This window comes from Melanostigma gelatinosum, assembly GCF_949748355.1.
Source record: "Melanostigma gelatinosum genome assembly, chromosome: 24".
NCBI classification, from domain to species: Eukaryota; Metazoa; Chordata; class Actinopteri; order Perciformes; family Zoarcidae; genus Melanostigma; species Melanostigma gelatinosum.
In genome coordinates this window covers 6,040,258-6,066,269 of record NC_136657.1, presented here as the reverse complement: position 1 = coordinate 6,066,269, position 26,012 = coordinate 6,040,258, and the positions used below count along the sequence as shown (strand labels likewise).

The 26,012-nt window shown below is 47.2% G+C and overlaps 1 protein-coding gene across 1 annotated transcript; it reads left to right on the top strand.

Annotated features, from left to right (window-relative positions):
* The first annotated feature begins 369 nt into the window (after positions 1-369).
* Positions 370-25,788, top strand: LOC306797206 (FERM and PDZ domain-containing protein 4-like). The gene is made up of 16 exons (XM_079296442.1): positions 370-401; positions 10,295-10,417; positions 13,204-13,355; positions 14,444-14,546; positions 15,095-15,140; positions 15,695-15,799; positions 16,064-16,171; positions 16,615-16,746; positions 17,084-17,203; positions 17,591-17,727; positions 18,191-18,317; positions 19,264-19,353; positions 19,442-19,624; positions 19,755-19,893; positions 20,308-21,333; positions 21,747-25,788. Exons 1-16 carry the CDS (start codon positions 385-387, stop codon positions 25,109-25,111), a joined length of 5,973 nt encoding a protein of 1,990 aa, XP_079152568.1. The 5' UTR covers positions 370-384; the 3' UTR covers positions 25,112-25,788.
* Positions 25,789-26,012: the final 224 nt, after the last annotated feature.

Here is a 26,012-nt window from a genome sequence, read left to right as displayed (position 1 = left end):
ACGGGGGGCGTATTGCAGCTCAACTCAGCCAGGTGGAGAGCAGCAGAATGGGCTGACTCGTCCCAGAGAGAGCCGAGAGGAAGGGGGTGACCCGCGTGGTCTATGTCATCACTTAAGGGACGCGACATTCTGGACAGACAAGGAATTGGACTGTCTGCGCACCGGACAAGGGCGATACTTTCACCACACCGTTCGCGTGTTTTCTCACAAACTGTGAGGAATTCAGAATTCTGCGTCCGAACGGCTTTTGTTGACTCTTGATATGGATCCGGATTGAAACTGGATTGTCTGGGCTTTGGATGTGGATTAGAATACTGATGTGGAGCCGCTTTGGGATATAGAGTGCTGTAGCAGGACCACGTGGACATGTTTGGTTTCTCCAAGATGCCAAAGCTGTCCGGGTGAGTGTGAGGGTGTGTGTGTGTGTGTGTTCTTTTACTTCTAGGCTCTGAGGGCACCATCATGTGTTTTCTAACTTTGTATTCCAATTTCTTGACATATGCCACCTTCTTGGGAGGAACGATGAGATAATCCATTGAAGATTTTTCCAGGTGAAGGTAAAAAAAAAGGTGTTTTTTTGCCGGGTATACAAGTCAAGAGTCTCCTTGGAAGAGCCAGTAGTTGCACTCTACAGTCACTTTGTCAGCCGGTGTGTGTGTCACCTCAAAAAGTTTCATGACTCTGACAATGAATGAGATGGAAGTGTTTCAGTTGAGACACTTCAGTGACTGATTTGTATGTGACCTGTTGTCAGTGGTGGAGGAAGCATTCAGATCCTTTCCTTCAGTGAAAGCAACAATACCACACTAACCAATCGCCTGTGTCACAAGTGAAAGTCCTGTTCAACGTTCTGCTTGAAATGGACCTAAAGCAGCAAAGTAAAAGGCCCATTTCACTGTGTAATCATCCATAAGGATGCACATATATGCACACAAGATAATAAGTCATTAATGACTCAGACTCTGTTGTGAGCAAGTGTTTGAGAAAATGTACCGAGTTACATGATATGTACGCAGGTAGAGGCCTCGTTGTGTTTTCGTCCTGTTATTCGTGTTATTTTAGTGGCTCAGAAATGTTGCCATCTATGAGATGCAATCACAGAGTCCGAGGAGCAACCAGAGAGTGCTGGTGATTAAGGGGAAGATAAAGAAACAAGAGGACGGACAATGGTTACTGAAAAGGATGGGAACACAAAGTGAGCCAGTGGAGAGCACAGAGCCAGAGGACGAGTCGTAACAAGACTACTAAGTACTTCAAGAGACAGAGAACCAGGTTCACCCTGAGCAACACTGTCCAGCCTCCATGACGCTCAACGTCGCACACGTATTACAATTGCACAATAAAGGCAAAGATATTTATCAAACGCTTCATTCAGGTATGTGTAAACCAGACGTGAATAAAACCAATCGCAGGCCTGAGATGAGAAGACGCGCGAAAACAAGTCTGAAGACGTCGGCGCCGCGGCGATGATGAAGAGCTCGGCACACAACAATCCCCCGCTCACCGTGGGTTTTATACGCCGCACGTATGTGGAGACATGTTTGCGTGATCCCTGACTCCCACATCGTTCAGCCCTCTAAACGTGGCTCATGACGAATCCCTTGAACCTACACATCCAGAGGTTAGCATCTGGAGCGGGTCCTCCACTCCTCTGAGGGAAGACGGAGAGAAGCGTCCACAGTGGCTCCGACTTACCGGCAATCGTTTCACAACATTTCTAGAATCAGTTGTTCCCGGACTTTATTTCAATGTGTTTAAAAAAACACACACAATGGAGAACATTCATATTCCTCTAATGTATGGAGATGAATAAGTCACACAGCACAGAGGATATGCATATGTTCACACTTTTGTCTTGATGTGTCTTGTGATTTGAATAAATAGCCTCCATTTGTCATAAGAAGTGCTTCCTTCCCTTGTTCCCTCCTAGCTGCCACTAGCACTTTCCCTTACGCTTTGTCAGCCGGTCGAAATATCCGCCACACCCACTTATACGCATTTGGCTCCAATCTCATTGTTGACAGACTGTAAAATGGTAAAAAAAATGAATCATGGCGTCGCGCTAACAGGCGCCAGGAGAGTGTTTGCCTCACTGGCAAGTTAGCCGCGCTTTGCCCGTTCCCAGATGGCCGTTGTGTATCCATGAGCTGCCATAATACAGTTTCAGAGCCTTCTGTTTGCACATGCTGCGCACGGCAAGTTTGCTTCATAAACTGTAACGAGGAGTTGCGGTTAATTCATCACCGCCTAATGCTGGTAATGAATCATTCATCGTCTGATGGGAAAGAAAACAGCTGCAGCAGGTGAGAGGGACATGTGATCCTTCTCGTGGTGTTTGTTGGTTTTATTCTCACTGTGGACTCATGGGAGTTCAGTTACCACACATCTGGCTTTATTCCGGGAGGCCAGTCTCCGATCCAATGCGTCCCAAAGACAGGGACCTGTATCAGCGTTTGTGCTGTGGGAAAATCTTGGCTTTTTAGTGTGTCGGAATTTGGCAGTGAAACTAGCCAGCAGGCCTTGTTTGTGTTCTGAATATCAAATTACAGCGACGCATGCCAAATTGCCTTCTGCTTTTTGCCAAATGCATGCTGCTACTTCAGAGGGCAAAGTTCCGTTGTACCGAGAGCCATCTGACAAGTCGTGGCAACCGAAACACTTGTCATTTGCTCAATTTTAGTCAATCAGGGCACTCGTTACTTAAAATCAGCTGTAATAATCATGATCTTTTCTAAAAGAGCACAGATACAGGAGGATATGGGGAATCCAATGATTCACTCTCTTGCCGAGAGTGAGATGAGAAGTTCAATACGAGCCACGTGTCTGTATGCCAAGTGTGAAGCTGCAGCCAGGACACAGTTAGCTTAGCATGATGACAAGAACCAGGGGGGGGAAACAGCGAGCCTGGCTCTCCCTGAAGGTTAAAAAAAAATCAGCATGAGGCTAAAAATGAACGCATTCAATTTCTTTACCTTTTGTTTGCAGTTATTTTGCAATAACTTGGTCGGTGATCACTGCAGGAGGAGCTGTTTCAGTCAGTATCTGAAATCACATCACAACATCTCTCCCCCCTCGCTCTCTCTCTCTCTCTCTCTCTCTCTCTCTCTCCCTCTCACCTATCTGTCTGCTTTATATGGCAGCCCATCCATCCACTTCCATGTGTGTTTATTCCTGCCTGCCTGCGTCAGATGCGATTCATCTCTCAATCTGAGACTGATATGGCTTTTGATTGTTTAAGGATGTTGGATTTATTTTCAGGTGTTTTTTTTGTTTTGTTACATGTTTAAAAATGTGTGCTGGAGCCGACCCGTTTGTTATGTCTTGATGCTTATTTGATAAACGATAGCAGCTCTGAAGCGTCAATCAGTCTTTCCTTCTCACTGCAGGGATTCATTTCCTGGTGAACCCTAATATTCTCTGTTATGATTGCCACATTTTACTTCCCATAATTCCAATCATCTCTCACACAAGACTGGAGCGACGCGCCTCATGCTTCCGCTCCCCCTTTGACTTTGCCCAAATTCTATCAATTATGCAAATGAGGCAAACAAATTTGTTCCTCGCTCCGTTTGCATCTGAACTTCCTTCCCTCGCCTCGGCTTCGCCAGAAACAAATAACTGGGAGAACGAGCGTCATCTCCCAATCACGCTTTAATTGTCAGCCGGCGAGCGCGGTGGAATTCAGACACAATTTGCCAGCTGATCGGTGACGCAGGAAGTGACGCTCTTTACTGGGTTCTCGCCCACGGGGGGGGGGGGGTGCGTCACGTGTTCTGTAAGTTTTAAGAGACCTCGACGTACAGCATGTGTTTTCTCTGTCAGCGCTTTTATGTCGCGTGCATTCTGCATGGAACCTGCTCAGTGCATTATTTAACGACGCACGGATGCATTGGCTTTTCGTAACCAAACTGCGGGAGTTCAACTGGATTTGTTCATTTTTTTTGGGGTGAGACAACCCTCCCGTCTCCCCAACGCCTGTGCTGAAGTGTGTCCGAGGACACGTGGGTGATTTGAGCATCTGTGTTCTCATTATATAACATGTTGCTTGAAAATCTGTATTCTTCTTGAAGTGATCACGATGCTCAAAATGCCTACAAGTCTCCACAGATTTGACCAGTGTGTGAGGATGTTTCACAAACGCTGTCCTGCTCTAAGGGGGAAGTGCATCCTCAATAATTGATCACGTTGGCTGGGCTTTACTACATACAGTGGGCAATTCTATCCTTGTAGGACAGAAGGCAAGTTAAAAATATCTTGCATTATCTCGCATTCCATATTCTCTCGCTCACTCACTCTCTGTCTCTCTCACTCACACACACACACACACACACACAGGGAAGGAAGGATACAGCACTGTGGAATCGTGGAGGCGATCGACAAATACGATTTCAGCGAAACGCGATCAAAACGGATGTGGAAGGATTCCTGAGTGACGCGGCACGTGATTGATGAGCTCCCGCTGACACCCAGGCTTTGTGCCTCGATGTTTCGGTGCAGATGTTTTCAGCCTGCACGCGTTTTGTGCAGCCAGTGATAAATGAAGCGACTCGAGTGTATTTGCTGAATATACACACACTGGATACTTTTTCATGCTGCAAGCAGATATGCACGCACACACACACACACACACTCTCACTGTGTTCTTTCTCTAACCTTTAAAATTGACTCGGTCCGAATAGACGGAAGTAGTCGATGCTCTGTCGTCATATTGCATCACGCGAGGACCAGTCAACCAACCAGAAACTACCATGAAACTCCCCACAGGCCTGACCTCAGATAAAGTACTACCCCTATCTTCATTTTTTATGGCATCTGGCAAACATTATCGCATCCTATAAATGAACACACTTGTAGCTGCACCTGCTGTCCTTCAACCAAATGCTGCTTTTCCCTTGCAGATAAACTTCCATCGCGAAGAGAAATGGAGCCTCCTTGTTTTTTTTAACTCGCAGGCTTGTCTAGAGGCCATTCGCAGTGCTGTTAAGGACAGTCGTTGAGCGGTGATGTGTGTGTTTTGCCAAGGTCAAGAGTCTGGCCAGCAGCCTGTGGAAGAGTCCAAATCCTCACATTGGGAAAGGACAGGGTGTGCCCACTAGTTCTAGTCTGGTACACTCACAGTGAGTGTGTGTGAGGAAGAGAGCGAGAGGACGAAGTGATGAAGAATGAGCCTTTGTATGAACATCATTTTGTACACTGCATTAAGTTGGGAATCAGTACTCCCATCCTAGTGCTGTAGAATCGAAGGGGAGCTGTCCGTGGTCCTGAAACCAACACTGACTGAAAGCCTCAATGTAACAGCTCCCCCGCTCACCTACTTTGATGTCTTTGTACGGAGTAGCTGTTTTTTACGTGAGCTTTTAATTGATTCCATCACCACACGCCGTTGGCATGTTTCCACATCAGTAAGACCAGCCAGTGTCCGTAAGGAAAGGAGGCAGAGCAGGCTTTATTGTGATCTCAGAGGACCGGTCATTTGCAGAGGAAAGAGCTGCACAGTGCAACATGACAACATTTAATCATAAAAGAGCAGAATAGCGGTGACTCACTGCCTCTGCAGTTCGTGCTGATAGGCTGTGGATTTAGCAACTTGGTGGCTGACGTGGAAATACAAATGATTGCATATGGACTGAACCAGATGTGAGTGGTTTTTTTTTTAAACAAAATCTCTTTTTTAAAATATTCAACATTTATTTTTTGCTTTCCATTTCAAATGTATGGCATGCTGAGTATGAATATTACATTATTTCCAGACCTCTGAATCACTGCAGATGTCTTTTCACAACTAGCGGTGGTGTTGTGCTCATTGAGGGTGAAAAAAGCCTGGGAACACGCCAACTCTAGTCGGTCACAATAACTCTCCAAGCTTCTTTCTGTCTCTGGACCAGACCGTTTACTCCCTCTGGCACTTTGTTCTTATCATTTCCTCCAATAAAGACCGAATGAAGACGCATAAAAAGCTCTATAAGCCAACGACTTTGCTAAGTGACACTTTGCTGATTGGCAGTTAACAAGCTGCCTTAAAGGACAACAGCTAAATGGAACATTAAGCCCACTGTTTCACTTTAGCAGAGGTGAATATGAAGTGAAGAATGGTGCAACACAGCTGCGATGGCGTCTTGGACTCCAGCCTGTTTCCACAAAGATCTGCCAGTCTGATTATCAGGGTTGCAATTAGGAGCTTTATAAACGATGGTTCCTGTCCAAAGTCTTGATGGCCTTGTGCTGCTCGTGGTGGTTGTGAAAGGAGATCTGAACGGTGGATGTGAGAGCTGTTCACTTTCAGATGGATGGTTGGAAAAACGGGCATGAATCATCTAAATGGATGGATCCATTATCCCTTCAGCTGACGAGTCAATGCGATTGTTCTCCGGATTATTTGTTTCCCGAAATGTTTCAGAAGCCTCTGCTTGCAAATTAGCAACTTTGTCAAACTCGTGCAGTTTTTTTCTTTTTTATGCTCTCCATTATGCTTGTCTTGCAAACATCTGCACTCTGCGAGATGTTCAGAGAGCATGCCGAATGGAGCTTAATGTTCAAGTGTGTTACATAAGAGCAAAGTGTGCACGTGCACGTGCCCGCTAGCTGAGAGCCAAAGCATGGCGTCTTCAGACAGTAAAGCTATATAAAGTAAGAGCACTTCCAACTTTTAACAACGCGCGCCAATGTTTTTTTCATGAACTGTGCAAAGGCGTGGAGAAAGAGAGTGAGGGAGGACGAGAGAGTGGAAAAAGCCCACAAATGGAACGAGGGTGAGGATTGGACGAGAAGGTCAGGTGATGGCTGTAGTTGTCTTGCTGGGAGCTATGAGTGTGTTAAGTTGGAACATTAATGAGCATCATGAGGAAGTCGAGGAGGAAATTGGGACATTTTCGAGTGACAGATAAATACAGTCTCTGCCTGCCTCCTGGTGCGATGATTCACCCGATCGAACATGCCTCAAAATGTCTGTGAATTAACCTGTGAACTGTTATCTGGTTCAAGTCAGTTACACCATGTGTTAGATGTCTTTGCATGAACACTTCTAACCACGACCAGAGGAAAAACACCCTGCATTCATATTTTACTCCCTTTTCAACTCTGGCCCTTTAAACCAGAACCGGCTCAGTGATACATCTTGTCAATGCACAGGGTCACTTCAGGCTAATTGTGAAGTTTTTATCGAGAGTTGTTTCATCTTCTTTTTTTTCTATTTTCTAAACTTTTGGTGCTCAGTCGTGTGAAATCACGGCAGAAAGTCGTCTCTTCGCATCTCATTTCAAGTCCCTGGAGATGACGTACCTTTTATTCCAGTCGATTTTCCTAAAGCACTTAAGTCAATATGTCAGTGTTCTTTATAAAGGGGAGACTGAGAATGAACACTTTTCTGTTTATTGCAGACTTAGCTGACATGTTAAAATGAATAAAGACACCCAAACCCTGACGTATATTTCACTGCTCCACCCACCACTTAACCTACATGTCCCTGGATGCTGAGAGGGGTCCTCAGCTCCACCAGCATGCAAGACACCCAGGAGCTGAGCTTTTAACAAGACGGGGGGGGGGGGGGGGGGGGGGAGTTGTGGCTTAAACCCTATTTGTTCTGCAGAGTGTAAAGTGGTGAGAATCGGCAGAGGGCTGGTGGGCTTTTACGCTACTGGCTTTTTCTGCAAACTCAGTCAGTCTTGATAAAGATCTTGAGGGGTTTTACAAGTCATTGCGCGTGTGTGTGTGTGTGTGTGTGTGTGTGTGTGTGTGTGTGTGTGTGTGTGTGTGTGTGTGTGTGTGTGTGTGTGTGTGTGTGTGTGTGTGTGTGTGTGTGTGTGTGTGTGTGTGTGTGTGTGTGTGTGGTCTCTTCTAACAAAAGGAAGGTCAAACTAAAATAGTTTCGCTCCCGGCAGCTGTGATAAGTAGCCAGGCCATAAATCAGTCCTTTAAATGGCCTCCATCCTGAGGCTGGATCTTTGACATGCTTCGGCGTCTTGTTTAAATCAAATAATGTGTTTGCAAAGATCGGCGCGGTAATGCACCAGTGGCTCGGCTCCCCTTCTGCTCCTGGCTTGCATTTGGGGAGAAAAGGGGATTCTATAATCTGCTTGAATGGACGATTGCATATTAGGCTCATATGTATAATTCTAATAATCAGGATTCTAATTTGGTGAAAACCATTGAAGTGAAAGAAAACATGCTGCTCTGGGGCCTACGGTTGACAGAACCAGGCAGCTTCTCCTTCTCCTACAACCTGTCAAATCAATCACTTATGTCTAATTAAATCTATGAAATCTGTCTAAGTCAATGACATACAACCCTCTTCATTTCTTCTCCCGAAATCACTACATTTGTTTTAAAACATATCAATTTTCCTTCAGTCCTGTCCCACACGGTCACAGAAGAAATGGTTGTCGCTCCATTTTCGTCAGGGGACGAAACATCGATTGAGTTTGTTTTTCATGGAGTTTAGCTTTTGAGCTGTGTGGATGACGGAAGGAGAGATCAATCCCAGGCGGGAGAGGAAAAAGCATGCATTGATCAGATTGGAAGAAAAAGTATTGAAGTCAGTATTATTGAAGTCAATACAGTGGTCTTTTCAACTAAAGGCACACACGGAACGAAGCACCCCTGCTGCTTCTTCTGAATTCATATACTCGGATCCCTGGTGGAAAAGAGAAGTTTGAGAGATTTTGTGCTTGAAACTGCGTGTTAATCCCTGCGTTTTGCATTCAGGGGGCGACGCTGCTAATGAGGAGGCAAAGGACCTTGTCCGCGTAGAAAATAGCCATCTTCAAATGCCTTATTTCATTTACAATCGGGCCTTAAAGTGTATTTTATTCCGCCAGGGATGGCAATAACGGCCGGTCGGTCACTCAACTATCATTTTTCGTCTTACTGGCGGAACCATTTGTCCTTTTCTCTCCCGTATGGACATAAAAACAACTTGTTTTTTTGCTGTAGGACGACAAAAGGGGAAGAGTAAAATATTAATGCCATCCAGGTGAACTTTAAGAGTCGGTTTCCTCCAGCTCAGAGATGGAGCGATGTTTCCATACACATTGTTGCTCTCTGAAAAGCCTCTTACTTCTCACACACACTTATATATACATGCATGGTTGCACACACTCTCTCTCCCTCTCATTTTTTCTCTCTCTCATACACACACATTACTCTCTCTCTCTCACACACACAGAGCATGGATTTGTTTTCTCTGTGATGAGAGGGATTATGGGATAAAGGAGGCGAGGCCACGGCAGTTTAGTTCAGTTTGGACCCAAAGCTGCTCTCGGCAGCGACAAACAAGGATGCATGTCTGGCTGCGCACTGGAGATCTGCACAGCCGTTAGTGCAGCAGCCTCCGTATATGTTTTGAGGCACAAGAGCCTCTGATTGGGATTCTGAAGTGGCGGTGGATGAGTTTTCCTTTTCGGGTGACTGAAGATGCAGCAGAAGCACAAGCGTCCGACTGAAACGCGTGCATGGCAACAGAATCAAGAGTAGAAGAACTCCTCGAGTGCTGAAATGGACCTTTTATTTAGTTTTCTTTTCTTTGCATTTGGGTGTTGATGGAAGCACGGGAGATGTGTGTATTGCTTGAGACAACTGTATCACGACTCCACTTTTTTCCTTCTACATGACAGCCGATCGGCAGGATGACTGATCGGCTCTGACACTTCCACCGGCAGCTCCACTGTTCCCCAGTGGAGCTTGTGTTGCACCTCTCGTCTAAAGGCCAATTTTCTTTTCCACACACCATAAGCTACGACATGACTGACTGATGTATTCCGCCCATCGACAGCACAATATGGGAATCTATCAGCTGGATTCTTACGGCGATGACGTCCTCCTCTAGTACGCGTTTTCTTCTATTTTTAAGCATTTGTATCGACTGCAGAGCGCACGCCTGATCAATTGGGGCCTTTGCTTTCAATGGGATGTAAAGCACACAGTGGAGAACATGCCGCGTAACAGAATGTCAGTCTGAATCTTGGCCCAGAAATGCCATTAATCTATTCGTTGTTACTGTGGCTATGCGTCCGCTTGCGACCACCGATATGAGGTCAGGACGATGAACTTGTCTTCATGGTTCGTGGCTGTGGGAGGGAGTGTTCTCCAAAATAAACCAATCATCTGTTCATTTAAAGGAAGAACTTTTCCCTCGCAGTTCAGAGATTGATATGGTCACCTTTCATTCTTTTCTTACATGATGTTCCTCTTGAAATAAGTCGATGGATGTGCCTTGATGTTTATGTATGAGTTCCATTTCAATGATAAGTGCTTATTGTTGGCGATGAAATGCTAATTTTCCCCGTCCTTTGTGTTGCAGCCATAAGAACAAAATGTCGGGCTGGCCGCCCCCTGGCCCAGGCGCCTGGGCTGGACTGCAGGGGCCTCCATACAGCTGGGACAGCATGAACAGCACCATGGACGGGCGGGACTGCCTCACCAAGTATGTACAGCATGATCATAAACGAATCACTATGTACACGCTGTGGAACAGGCTCCGTGAGGCAGACATGTCTGATTCTGATAAGCTGTGATCCAATTCACTCGTTTGACGCACCAGTTGCTTTACGTGGTGGTGAAACTACACTGTGAATGAATTGACACTGGCTGCATATGTCGTGTTGGTTGGCTAGCTCCTCTCCTTGCTCCCTCTCTTTGCCACTTGTCATCGTGTTTTCTTTCTTTTCCTTCTCGGTTGCACTTTTTCTTCTCACTGATACTTTTCCTCTTCAACCTTTTGAACTTTTCATCCTTCCTTGTATCGCCACTCTTGATCTGCTTTTTATAATCTATTCTCTGGGGCCTCCTCCTGTCTCCTCCCTTTTCTCTTCTGACCTCCTCTTCGCTTTGCCCCCTCGACATCAATTCCCCTCCCTTGGTCTCTGCTTTCCAAAGGCTGGTATTCTGGGCTTCAGTGGACAAATGCAGCACTCGTTCAAAAATAACTCGTTCAACCCGTGGCACGTTAAGATTATTTTCAATATTGTCTGTTCATGTGTCCATTTCCTGTCCTGCTCTCCTGCCCTCTTACGATACTGTATATCCTCTTATCCATCCTTTTATACATTATTCCCCCCCCCCCCTTTAGTGGAGGTGACACAGATTGAGTGTCCCGATTGGATTTCTGCGAGACAGAAAGAGAGAAGAGAGCGAGAGAGCAACTAAAGCCAGTTGATTTCACTATAATGGACAGATATCTCCCCTAACCTTATCGAACATGATCTCGCAGGTTTGCGACGCCGTTCGCCACTCAAGTGTCAGTGGATTTGAACTCCCTGTGATATGGCAGCTGGGCTGTATGTATATGCACACACTGTGTATAAAATGGGCATTTTTACATGTCAACTCATACAGTCGTGTGCGTTTCGTCTTATTGTGTCCGTCATGAGATGAATGTGATTGTTTCTAGAGTTGTGTTTTACTCTCGAAACAATTTAGAAAATGAGTTTAACAGATTTACATCGAGCATATTTCTCCTCATCTGAAGAGCGTTCGGGAGTGATCTGACAGTGTGTGTAGAGTAAGCATGAGCCTTCCTGTGTGGATGAACATGGGTACTTGTGGTGTGTGCTCATGAGCTTCTCCGTGTGTGCTTTATAAAGCCTGCCAACTGTTTCGTGGCAGTATATTCCCCGCTGACGCCCACGTCGCAGATAAACATCCACGGGTAAAGCCACATTGGACGTGCAAAATCTGAAAACAATATCATCTGATGGATGAAAAGAGAAACACGTGTGACTATGTGAAGGTTAGGACAGATGAGGCATGAATTTATCTATATGGATAGCAGAGGCAGCCAATATGGAATGGATGTTGGCACGGTAACAATGGACACCCCGGCCTGTGCCGGACTTAATGTGCAGCGGGGATGCAACGGCTGCCAAGGGAGCGTTTTAAGCTGCGAAAGAGGAGGGGAGGGGGGGGTGGAGATAGAGGCAGAGAGAGAATGAGTCAACCCCTCTGAAAGCCTATATCACTTCATAATTAACAGGCACTCTGCATTCTCAGTGTCCCGGTCAGACAGACTGAGGTTCAGCAAGCAGGAAGGTTTCATTTAGTATGGGGCATTTACGTTTAAGTGGTGCTCTCATCCAGAGTGACTTGCAGTGAGGCAAAGAAAAGGATAATGCGATACTTCACCAATACTAACCTGCATTCGCGTTGCTTTTTTTTCAAAACGGATTTAAAGGATTTTTTTTTCAGTCCCTCAGAAAGAGCAAAGGTTTCTTTCTGGACTCACCGTTTGCATTCTTCAGCATACGTGTACATCCATGACATTGTGCTAATATGACGATAACAGCAGCCGCTAAGGAGAGACGAGGCCTTTTCGACCTTTGCACATTGATTTTGTACAGTTGTGACTTGATTAAATGATCAGTGCTCTTTCATTTGGAAAAGCCTGCCGACTTTTATGTGGATGCACGAACCAAATTGGTTCCAGATTGCAGATCTTTGGCATTTTATGAACGCATGACCTGTGCGTAAATAAATAGCTCTTAAGTAGGGGTGTAACGGTACGCGTATTCGTATTGAACCGTTCGGTACGAGGCTCACGGTTCGGTACGCATGACGAACCGAATACGTTTGAAAAAATAAATAAAAAGATTTTTTTTTTTTTTTTTTTAAACCTTTATTTAACCAGGTTGTCCCATTGAGATTAAACATATCTTTTGCAAGATGTAAGCAACAATACTACATAACATTAAGGAGCAGTTTTAGTTTTTTATGCTTATGTGTTGCTAAGAAGACACCCCAGAAGATGGGTCACTCAGGTATAGTTCCATCATTGTTCAAAGTCAAAGAATAACTTCATGATGTTAGTTGTAATGAATAAATATATTTTAAAATAAAGTACATTTCTCTGGCATTTATAGTTTTCTACTGTACCGAAACGTACCGACCCGTGGCTCCACTGTATCGTACCCAACCGTTACACCCCTACTCTTCAGCATAAAATGTTGTGCTAATGACCAAACCTGAGCCAGAGCTGTGATTTATGAGCAGCTGATGGGACAGCTCAAATCACTCACTCCAAGTTTAATGTTTTCTTTCAGAGCTAAAATTCCGAGTGTAGGAATGAATGAATTGATTGGATTTTAATGTGGCATAATCTCAGAGATTCTTCGTTAATATGCAGCACAGTCACTGAGCCTATTACCAGCTACATCTCTTCTTGAAGAGAAACGATCTGCTGACTCATCCTCCTCTCCTGCTTTTCTTTTTTTCCAGCCAAGTGTCCCAGTGCAGCTCCCTGGAGGAGGTTCACCTGGATGGGGTCCCCCCCGCCCCCCGCCTGGTGGAGATGAGACGGGACCCGGTCCTGGGCTTCGGCTTTGTGGCAGGCAGTGAGAAACCGGTGGTGGTCCGCTCTGTCACACCAGGTAGGTGCCACGCATCGGCTGTCTGTAACGGTGTCCTCTCCGATGTCACCACAAGGAGTCGCCAAAGTCAGAAATGGTCAAATCCAAAACATCGGGGCTTGAAATCTTAGACTTGATAGAATAAACTGGCAACCCTGAATCATAGTTTCATACAATCCACATTCCTCAAGTAGAAAAACATTCCGTTTTCTCATTTTGAAGTAGTTTCATTCAACATGCATGCACATACGTTAACTGTGTTCAATTTAGCCTTGCGTCCAGTGTGAAAAACACTGCCTTTAACTGCCTGTATTTTACCCAAGAATAACACATGAATCGTGTTTTTAGAGGGATTATTTCGCAAAAGTCCATTCACTCCTGTGGGTGTCAGATGACTGACGGCTAGAGGAGCAATATTCAGTAACGGGATAGCGGGATAGGATGTTGCTAGAATAACTGAGAGAAAATAAAGTCAAAGCCGGAAAGCAAGGCCTGATACCTCCGGAGGGTTTGCACGTTGAAAGATTGCTCTGAGCGGTTCCATCAGTTCCTCCTTCCTGTTTGCAGCGTGCTTATCAGTGCAAACAGTTGCTGTAATGATTGTTTAGAAGTCTCCAGACTATGATTGCACAAGTACGTTTAATTGACCCCATACAAGAAAGAAAATATACACAGATGTATCAGTTTTTCCTGAAAAAGAAGTGTTGTTTATTTTGGTTAATTGGCTGATTGCCAAATTTCTGCCAAACCACTGCTTACAGACTCCTATCAGCCGTCAGCTCCGGTGGCTGCAACGACACACACAGTGATTATCTCAATAATCAATCAGCGCTGAATTTCAAACAGACAATTGAACCAATGAATATTCCATTCCGAGTCGTCGGCCAAGGAAAGCAATATACAGCATGTGCTTAAGGACGCAGCAGTTAATCAATGCATGTGTCAGGAGACGGACACGCCCACATTAGCTGTAAGCTGACATTTATTTGCAGTGTCCATTCAGCTGTTCCTCCACTGACTCATTCCCGGACAATCTGTGGCTGACGGGCCGAATATATGCGCTGTCATCAACTACGGCTTGTGTGCATTCGTGTCTTGTGTGCGTGCAGGTGGTCCATCGGAGGGGAAGCTGTTGCCAGGCGATGAGATCATCATGATCAACGACGAACCCGTCAGCTCGGCTCCCAGAGAACGAGTCATTGACCTCGTCAGGTGACTACAGGAACCTTTGGGGGACGCTTTGGAGGATTTTGTGAACAAATACAAGAATCCCTGCCCCCAAAAACCCTGTTCTGAAGGATATGGATCACCTAGATTTAAAGGGCCAGTTCACTCGTATCACAAAACGACTTGGGAACGGACTCTGTCATAAGCTATTAAATCCAATGCTTGATGCACAGACTCATACCCGCATAAAAAAAAAAAAGTGTGAGTGCCCGACAAAGTTACAGTGAAACAAAGTTTAAATGGGAAACTGAGTGTGTGTGTGTGTGTGTGTTTCTTGGTTTAACTGAGTCTACTCGTAAGTGCCGACTGCCAGAGGCGCCTCATTCCATTTCAGCCAAGCTCATCAAGTTGCTCTCGCTGATCTGCCGTCGCAATTCACTGCGACTGTTGTTTCCTGATGATTCTGTTGACTTTGTGGTTCGCTGTCCTCTCTCTCTCTCTCTCTCTCTCTCTCTCTCTCTCTCTCTCTCTCTCTCTCTCTCTCTCTCTCTCTCTCTCTCTCTCTCTCTCTCTCTCTCTCTCTCTCTCTCCAGGAGCTGCAAAGAATCCATCGTGTTGACCGTCGTCCAACCGTATCCCGTGAGTAGATCAGCTCTTGCATTGTGCACCACGAGGGTTGTATGTGTCAGATATATTTATTGACACCTTTATATAATTATCAGAAACAGAAACATGGTGATTTAGTGTCCTCTGAGTGTTGAAAAATGAGTTCCCCATGAATGGCATCGTGTGCCCTTGTTGTCATATTTGGGGAGGTATAGATTTGTGGCTCACAGTTTAAGCTCTCCTTGACTCCCTTCCAGGCCCGTTAAACTTATTTTCCTTTAAAGTGGATGGAATGATCTTGTCTTCCTCCAGCTAAATGCATTCATCCGTCTCCTCTTAAGATTGGGGTGTGTTGCACCAGGTTTGTGTTTCTAGAAAATTGCTTTTCCCAATTTCAGGAAACGTAGGTTATAATGTTGAAGTTGTATTGATTTTCCCGGTGTTACATGTGCAGCTAATGTGGAAACCTGTTTTTTTTTGTGTGTTTATTTATGCTTCTCTTTATCTCTCTCCCTCCATCTGTCTCTCTCGGCCTCCCTCTTTCCCTCCCGTGACTCTCTCTCTCTCTTTGGACCGCTGCCTCTTAGTCCCCGAAATCAGCGTTCATCAGTGCAGCCAAAAAAGCCATGCTCAAGTCCAATCCGGTCAAAGTGCGCTTTGCAGAGGAGGTCATTATAAACGGCCAGGTTCCAGTCAGTACTACCACACACGCACACACACACACACACACACACACGCTCACACACTTATGTATGACCGATATAGGCAATGACAGATGGTTACCACATAAGACAGACGGTTGAGTGAATGCCAGATAGATAAGACAGTCACAAAAATGTGCTACGACATCGATACACTTTCATGAAATCCTCTCACGTATTGAACCTCACCTGTATTCTGTTCGAGGGACGTCGAATGAGCAGGATGAAAGGACTGACGGTATTCCTCCTTTGCAGAACCCGGTGAAGGACAACTCTCTTCTGTTCATGGCAAACGTCCTGAAGGTCTACCTGGAGAACGGCCAGACAAAGTCTTTTCGCTTCGACAGCAGTACTTCCGTCAAGGTGCGTGTTTTGCGTGCGCCTTCCCTTCCAGGCACACTTTGAGAAATTCGTTCAGAGTGCAGATGAGTGTGTCTCCGTCGCGCACACACACACACAGACCACGAAATTGAATCACTGTTTGAGTTCAGATTTGTTCGAGCGGCGCATTTATTCAGGCGAGGTGGCAAAGAGCGTATCTGTTTGACTTGTAGATTCATTTCTGCTCCGAGGTGGCTCCTAGCGTGTCGTCTAGGAAGCAAGAGCGCCGAGTCACGCCTTTTCTCACTTTTGTGGCTGGTATTATGTGTTACAAATATGCATCGGCCCCACGTAGCAGGTTCTGAGTATATGCTACGCAGTGATTTCACACTTGAAAATGACAAAAAGTAAGAAAAGCCAATTGATTCACAAATGAAATAGAGTGACCACTCTAATTACGCAAGCTTGTGGTGTATTTACTCCAGGACGTGATCCTGACCCTGCAAGAGAAGCTGTCCATCAAATGCATCGAGCACTTCTCCCTGGTGTTGGAGCACAGGACGGAAGGCTCCGGAAGCAAACTGCTCCTCCTGCACGAACAGGAGATGCTTACTCAGGTAGGAGGTGTTTCCTCTTCGTTCGCTCTCTTTGTCTGACAAGCGCGCACACACACACACACACACACTCCTGCTCAGTATTCACACGGCATTTGGACCGCGATGCTATTTAATCAGCACTAGCGCACATTACACCTACACTCCAACACACACACACACTCTCATCCATAGTGTCCGCTACATTCTAATGAGGTTTGCGGCATCACAAGAGGACAATTTTAATATTCCGATGTGGAGCTCTGCACGTGCATGTTCTGATGCTTCTGCTCACCTATGACCCTGCATGTATCTCTTCCCCTCCTCTCTCTCTCTTTCTCCCTCCTGTCTGTGACCCCAGGTGACCCAGAGGCCCGGCTGTGACAAGATGAAGTGTTTCTTTAGGCTCAGCTTCGTGCCCAGGGACCCCGTGGAGCTGCTCCGGAGAGACGCTGTGGCGTTTGAATACCTCTATGTGCAGGTGATGCAAAGTCCTGAGACTGATTCTGTGAAATTGATGGTCAATAACAAAGCTCCAGAATGGATCCTGTCAAGACAAAATCCACTCTTGTGTTGACTACTCTCTAAAATAATAAATTGCCTCTCCATAGGATTCCTTTGATAATTAGTCAAGTGAAATAGCCTGAGAGAAGGAAAGCTCATCTTCAGTTTGACATTTTGTACTTCCGAGTCCTTCACCAGGGACTGGAAACTGCATCCCTTTGAAGGAAGCTCAAGTCACGAAGGTTGGGAGCAACTTATCTCAGCTGCTGCTCGAATCGCTCGATGGAGACATGAACCGCACTTCACGAGCCCCAGCAGTTGACTTTTGGATTCTCATGTAACACTGCTTCCTGCTTTGCCGTAGAGCTGCAACGACGTGGTGTTGGAGCGCTTCGGCACGGAGCTGAAGTACGACGCCGCGCTGCGACTGGCTGCTCTGCAGATGTACATCCTCACCATGACGACCAGACAGACCCAGAAGGTGTCCCTGAAATACATCCAGTAAGTTTGCGTGTAAAGGACGTTGCGGGTGTGTTTTTGACACCACCAACATGATCTGTAATGTTAAACTCTTGTACAGCCTGGAGCTGCTCCATCAATAATACATAATAGACTGAGACAGTTTGGGCTGTTTCCTCTTAAGGTTTTTTTTTTATGCTTTTACATAATTTCTCAAGGATTCATCGTCTTTTTCTGCCTCCTCTTCTGCAAAACAAAGTGTTCTGGTTGGCTAAACAGTCGAATCGCATCGAAAGAAATGGCATCCAGACAGTGGGCCTCGTGCAAAAACACAACAAAATCCATATGTGGTCCAGAACTCTCGTACGAGCCGTGGACACGTTTCGGCACCGCAACCAGTCAAGCAGTTGTTCGGATTATTCTCTCGCGTATTGTGAAGTTGTTGAGGAAGCCTGGAGAAAGCTCCCCTCCTCTTTCTAACTGGCAACCCATCTGCTCTCAACAGAAAGGAGTGGGGTCTGCCGCTGTTCCTGCCTCCCGTCGTGCTGTCCAGCATGAAGGAGAAAAACATCAAGAAGGCTCTGACGCACATCCTGAAAACCAACCAGAACCTCGTGCCTCCAGGGAAAAAAGTAAGCAGCCCCCTTTGTCTCTCTTTGCCCGTGTTAACAAACTTCTGACCCACACACACGCGCATGTGCACGAGCGCAGTCTGTTTTCCTGACACAATATCCTGAAATAGCATCGCTGCCATGCTCGACCTTGTAAAGGTTCTCGCCCTTGTCAACCTGAGACCCTCAGTCGAGCCAGACCGCGCATGCTAATGTGAAAACCGTCGTCAGACTGTGTGCATAATAAGATATTCATATTCACGCGCTGTTCCACCGGTCAGGGGCCGCTGATCAGCTCAACTTTTTAGTTCTCTGTGAAACTGTTTCAATGATACAGGCGCTCATACTGTAACACCCACATTTACTCTGTGGTGGCATGTCGCTTCACAGCGATGCACATGGGCTCTGTAGTTCATCTCCAGCCGATCCCACTTACACCATCGTGCCGCCATGAATACTCCCTCCAAATGCTGGATGAATGTTATGACTCCTTAAAGAACTGTTGTCATTCAGCTGCCTCTGCATTACAAATCAATTGCAAGAACACTCGTTGCATATTAATAAAGAAATACATCTGCTCTGTGAAGACGTGAAGAAGTAACAACGGATGCGTAAAACATGTCAGGTCTTAGATATATGTCTCATTACAGCGTAGGCAGCAGCATTTAATGCTAAAATGCAGTTTGGGTCCTTTTAAGAGTGAATGTCGAAAACCTGACGGACCCTAAATGGCTGGAGAGGAACACATCCACACAAGCAAGCCACAAAGAGAACTGCAGCGGAGCAGCACTTCAGACTTTGATCAGATTTAAATCACATGATGGGATGTAATGGAAAATCAGTGGTCTGGATCAAAATGGCTTGAGAGTGCTTTACATCCTGACATTACAATACAAATGTGTCCGTACAGGTTGAAGTGATTTTGTTTTCGGATGCTGACTAATGTATTTCCCTTCTCTCTGTGCAGCTGACTGCGTTGCAGGCCAAGGTGCATTACCTGAGGTACCTCAGCGAACTCCGACTCTATGGAGGGAGGGAGTTCAATTCATTACTTTTGGTGAGGACATTAGTCCCGTAAAAGGTTTGTACTAGAAATCTTTTCAAATGAAAGTTTGACACGATGATTTGCTTTTAACTGTCTTTAGCAAGGAGAGAAACAGACCGAGGTGACGCTGCTGGTGGGCCCGCGTTACGGCATCAGTCACGTCATCAACACCCGGACCAACCTCGTGGCCCTGTTGGCCGACTTCAGCCACGTCAACCGCATCGAGATCCTCACTGAGGATGAGACCGACGTCCGACTGGAGCTGCATGTTCTGGATGTCAGGGTGAGCACGGTTCTGTCTGAAAACAGAAGCAGTAAGCGAGCATTATTTCGCCCAACACAAATGATACGATCTGTTGTTCATCCCTTTTTTCCCCCCCTTCCCTCCCCCCCCCTTTCGTTTTTTATCACAGCCCATCACAATGATCATGGAAGCCAGTGATGCGATGAACCTGGCCTGTCTAACAGCAGGCTACTACCGCCTCCTAGTGGACTCCAGGAGATCTATCTTCAGCATGCCCCACTGCAATAGCACTGGAGGGGATGACACTGGTGAGTTATGATTCACCAAGCCAGTGTGTAGTGTATGTGTGCGGTCAAAATAGTTTGGATTTGCTCCTAATTTAATTTGTAGAGTTGTACAGTCAGTATCTAAATTGTTTCTTATTTCGAGTGGGTGCATTTGGATGACAAAATGTGTGTTTTCCAGCACATTCGTGAACGTTGTCGAAATATGTGGCAAGATCTTTGTCCTGGCAGGACACTCCACCTGAAACCATTAAAACAAGTCGAGAAGAAATGCTTGAAGCTTAAAAAATGTAAGCTTTACGGTGCAGCATTAAAACCAAAAAGTCTCGAAGTGGAGCACTCAAACATCTTGCGAAGAGCAGGCAGCCGCTTTAAGATTCAATCAACATGAAATATAAAACGCATCAAATAATAAGACCGTGTTGCTGCTGTCTGCAGGTCCGGATCGTGTCCTGGAATGGCCATACAGCACATCTTTGGGGGACAACGAGGAGCCGTCACCCAGCCAAGGAGAGGTCTACAACAGGGACTCTGAGTGTTCCAACAATGGGCAGAGAGAAAACAGCATCTCTCCTTACTTCCATGAAGCCCCAAACCCTGACGGAGACCCTGGAACACGGAGGAGTCCGTTGCCCCCTCCTCTCCCCCCCGCTACCAGACACAAACCTCAAGACTCTCCTCGGAGCGCCAAAGTGTCGTTCATCTTTGGGGGGGACCCACCCTTGAACAAGCCTAAGAACTTGGGCTATGAAAGACTGTTGGAGAGCCCTGAGGTCCCCGAGCACAGACCGCCCTACTTGCACAACAACACAGACTTTCGGCCACAGGACAGGGTGCCGTTTCAGTTCGGTGATCTGACGCACGTCTATAGTAACATTATAACTGAGGAAGGTGGTGAGGAGCCACTGCTTAGGGATCTGTTTTATCGAGATACAACGGACGATGCGGAGGACGACGACGATGCTTCCTGCGAAGAGGACTCGACCGCGGGGACACCAGTGGGCGACGACGGAGGAGGCATCGATGGAAACCGTGGCAGCCGAGGAGGAGGGTTAGCCACGGCAGCCTGCAAGGCGTCCTTCCTCGCGCTTTCCGGTTCCACCGACGACATCATCGACCTGACGTCGCTGCCCCCTCCCGAGGGAGACGACAGCGTCGACGACGACGAAGACGACACGCTGCTGCAGACGCTCAACCTTGCGATCGCGGCTCCGCCACCGGGTTTCCGGGACAATTCGGACGAGGACGCGGCACCCGAGGGAAGGCCGCTAAGCAAGCCGGAAAATGCCGATATCCCGGTGTCGTTAATCGACGCCGTTCCAACGCGCGGGGAGGGGGAAGGGAGCATGGGAGGAGAGAGAAGGCTGGAGAATGCAGTCATGCATACCCTACAGGCACTGGAGGCTCTGTCTGTCTCTGAACAGAGGCCTCCGCCGCCACCACCACCCAGCAGTAGCAATCCAGGTCTGTTGAAGGTTTATGCAACAGTCACGTTTGATCACCATCATCTATGTCTTTGTTTACGGTTTCCAGACCGCTTTACTCACCGTGTAAATTTTACATCATTTTATATCATTCAGACCACTCAAATGTGTGGGATGTTATTCACGTTAAAACAGTTGAAACATCGAGTTGTTTGTCGATATTTTTTGTCTAATGCGTTTTCTTTAATTCTCTGTGACCTCGTGCCCCTTTTACGTTAGCAAACTCTCAAAACACATCCATGACACCAGAACAGAAACCATTTTTATAATCGGCCTTCTCAATTGCAGATGTGGACATATCTCTGTGTGATATTTCATACCATGTAACAGCTTCAGCAGCTAGCTTAATAAGCTCAATGACCCATATTTAACTTTGTATCTCTTGTCTTCTAGGTGTTTACGCATCTCGCGGCTTCAGCCCAGAGTCGTCCTCAGATTCTGGCAATGAGACCAACTCCTCGGAGATGACGGAAATCTGTGAACTGGCTGCGAATCACAGGATCAATGAGAGCCACATGCGTCTCCTGTTGGCCACAAGGGAAGGGTACCAACCTTTGCTCGAGGAGAAAACCGAATTCCCCGTCTCGCCCAGCACGGTAGGAACGATACAGAAGAAACCCCGTAGTCCAACACGGCACCTTCAGCCTCCAGCTGTTCCCCCAAGACGGAGCCCCCTTTTGGACACCGCTTCATCGGGGCCCGACAGCTTGACGGTTAGATCCCAGACAAAGCTCTCATCCACTCTCCAGCGCCCGAGTTCCACCACACCAGGAGGCAAGCATCACCAAAAGTCCACGGACTCCAGTGGCAAGTACAACACCTTCAGCACAAGGGAAGGGCATCGAGGTGAGGGCAGTGGGAGCCGTGGCCATCTTGAATTGGACCAGCGCACTTCCTTCTGTGAGCGAGGGGAAAGTCAAAGGAGACAGAATTCTTTTCTGGCAGAAAATGCTGCAGCCGAGAGCGTTGCAATGAACAGCCTCCCCCGCGACCATCACAGAATCCCCCGCCCTCCGTCCACAAGCTCTGATCGCCTCTTAGATGTTGTCAACTTGGGGGACTGCGGTGCAGATAATGGAGCTGCTGCTGTCGAGCAAGACGAGCATCTAGTTGTAGCGTCATTGCTGTCCCCAACCAAAGAATCCAGATCAGGAGGGTGCGACCAGGGATCGGACATACAAAATGACCATCAGCCGATTTCGAGACAGCAGAGTGTCGCGCGGTTATGCGAGTACCACCTCGCCAAAAGGATTTCAAATTTGCAAGGGGAAGGCCACAGCTCCCAACAGGGTTCTCGGTGCTCATCGCTGGACGCTGGCGGCAGCACGAACAGCAGTGCCTGTACCCCAAATGACTCACCCCTCGGCCCCGGTGCGGTTGAATTAAAACGCCACCATTTGCAAAGGCACCCACTTTCTAGTTCCTCCTCCTCATTACTCAGGGTGCTAAACTATGAGGATAGCAAACCCGGAATCCCCCGCGGCACCCCGATCCAGAGCACTCAGGGAAAGGACCTCCACCCTCATGCAGACCCTGCCCTCCTTCGGAAAATGCTGCCCAACATTCACCCTCCTGCTGAACCAGGCCGCCCCTCGTCGGCCGCGCCGTCTAAGCATAAAGAGACAACAGGTACTGGGAGCAAGAGGCCCCACAATGATCTGCATGCTAAACAACAGGCCTGTTTTAAGGGGCTGAACCAGAAGGAAGGAAGCGAGGCCTACAGGCAGCTGATTAACTATCTAACAGTCAGCCAGATGCATCAGGGAGGGAAGCTGCACAGTGCAGGCATGGGAGGGGCAGTCAAAAAGGACACCAGGCGCTTTATCACGAGTAACCCTCAGCTTGTCGAAATGGTAAAGAATAGGGGGAACACCATTGCTCGCTGCCAATGTATGCCTTCCTCCATATCATCCCCATTCCTCAGCCCAAATTTAGTAACCCCGAACGTGAACACCATGCAGCTGGCAAATATAAATCCTCAGTCATACCATTCTGCCACACTTCCTGCCAAACTCAAGAGAAGTTCTGACATGCATGCTCAGAAACTGAATGACAGTCTAGATTTCGTGCCCGCGACTGCCGAGAGGAGAAGCTCCTTTTCTGGCCTGGAAAGCGAACTAGAGAGGAGTGGTATGGACCCAGAGCACTTCCTGTCCCTGTATAAGAGAGAGGGCTGTATCAGTCGTGACGGGGGATTCATTACAGCTGGAAACCGCGAGGGTGGGGGTACCGCTAACCGCCCCCCGCCTCGGTCAAGAAGCCAGCCTAGTGACAGCACTGAGGACTGGTTCAGATCAGACCCGAGGGCAAAGCATGCAGTTCGTCAGTCACCACATTCTCGTCCTAATGATTCTCTTTGTTTCTCTGCTGCCCCCAGTGTAAGTGGTCAACGGGCTGACAACGGGCTCAACACCGTCTCACTAGGAAGGGGAGACCACCCTTCAGCTTTTGTCAGGCAGACATGTGCTGGCACTAGGGCTTGCATTACATCGCCCACTCCCAACCTGCAATCTCCCCCTCCCCCAGCGCCTCCTCCTCCACCTCCTTTCTCTCTTCCCTCGCAAGCCAACGCTTGCTCCGGCATCTCTGGACGCACACAGGAGGTCATGCATTCCATCCAGTCTCGGCCAAATCACAACCACATTCAGGCTGTTGCCCCAACACAGATGGATCCCTTCTGCAATAGCCTGCAACGGGGCAGGGAGCTCAAACGCAGCTCCAGCAACGTCACCGCCAGTTCCGGGGGCGTGGAGGTCCTGCTCGATAAGCCCCCTCGGTGCCGGAGCCAGCAGCTCCTGTCACCATCTGTGCCCCTGCGAGGTGAGACCAAAGTCCAACGGAGGCCGACGAGGAAGCGTCTCTCCAAGAGCTACTCCCAAGGCTCTGTGTCCTCCCACACATGCTGGTCGATAGGCAGTATGGCAGACAGCAGGAGGGCGTCTGTGGTACTTCCACTACAGAAAGACGCTAAGCACATGAAGGGCTCTCAAAAACTGGACACCAGTCCCTGGAGATGCAATGGGCCTTTTAGCTACTGTTTCTTCAAACGTAAGAGCGAGTTAGGGGAGGATGACATTGAGTGGGAGAGGCCCCGACGGCACCACGGTGGGAACGATATGGATAACGGCTGTGCGGCTGCATCAGCCATACTGCCCTGTGGCTCAGTGTTGGATGTAGCTGGGGAGCAGCTGTACGGGGAGGTGCTCAACAACATGAGCTTCAGCGACCGCCTTGCGCGAATCAACGCACTCAAGGACCGCATGTACTGCTTCCCTTCTGGCTTTGTGGACGTCCGCCGCGACGCCAGCGAGCTCATTGCCCTGGTGAGGTCCAGCGTTGGTCGCTGCGACCGCGGGGCCCAGATGCCTCTCCCAGACGTATCCCAGTTCAAGCAGCTCCTCTCGGTCGAGTCTAAAGAATTGGGCCGGGCGTGCCGGAGGATGGCGCAGGCCCACACCAGTCCCGAGGAGATGCTGCTGGCCATAACCTGTAGCTTCCAGGTGCTATGCTGCCTCTGCGAAGCTTGCATGTGTCTGGTGAGGGGGCTCGGAGCCTCGGCCTCGCACCAACAGAGAGAGGTCGTGGCAAAGGTGGACGAGGTCGTGATGAACTACATCTGTTTGCTCAAAGCGGCTGAGGCTGCCGCCGTGGGAGCACCAGGGGAGCACAGCGTGAAAGCCCTGGTCCGCCACTCCAGTACCATGTCGGCCATTGCTAACGCACTCACCCGCTCCCTTAAAACGCTGCTTAGCAAGTAGAAGCTACTCTTGATGCTTTATAGTGTGGCCTACGCAGTCAGTATTAGTCTGTCTTTAAGCATCTTGTTGATTTTGGTTCTGCTGAAGAAGTCGTATGTTTTTCATATAAGGTCTGGACGGTCTTCATATCCAAATCAATATAGCGTAAGACTAGTTGCAGTTCAACTTAACATTGGAGTTACCCAAAACTCAAACTGAAAAAAAATGATGCTGAAAGGTAGTCCTATCTGACTGCACTTGCTTTTTCTGATGACAATATTGTAATGTATATTTACAAAGCCATGTCACATACCGTTGTAATCTGATGTACCTAACAGATACCCTTTTACCTGTGCATTATGTAACTTATTTAAAGAAACACATGTATATAATGTACATAAATACAATATAAATATATTATTTGCCGTAGCAGTTTCAAGAAGCCATTGAGTGTTCAGCATAACTTGCTCCAATATCGTACAGGGCTGGAGTGAATTTACATTCAGTTCATTAAGTGCAGTTTTACGTCAGACATTTAGAGTTTACCTGTAGAGATGTAAGTAAAAATGTGTCACTGTCAGTCCGGTGAGGAAATTGTTGCTGTCATTTTATCCACATGATTCAACCTGTTCGGTTGACTTTCTGAATGACTGTGTAAGATAAACTGATTTCAACACTGTTGTATTACAATGCAGTTTCATTCTTTGCAAGACGAGAGGGACATTTGCTGGAGATGTTGAAAATACAGGGACACTATCACTGCACTGCATTCACCACTGCTTCATAATTTACCATATGGATTATTTTCAGATAAAAGTGATAAACAGTAAATATAATATATCAAACTATCCCCCAAAAAATAAATATATTAGACCTATGACACGATAATCAATTTCGAGAAACATAATTTGTCATGAAATAT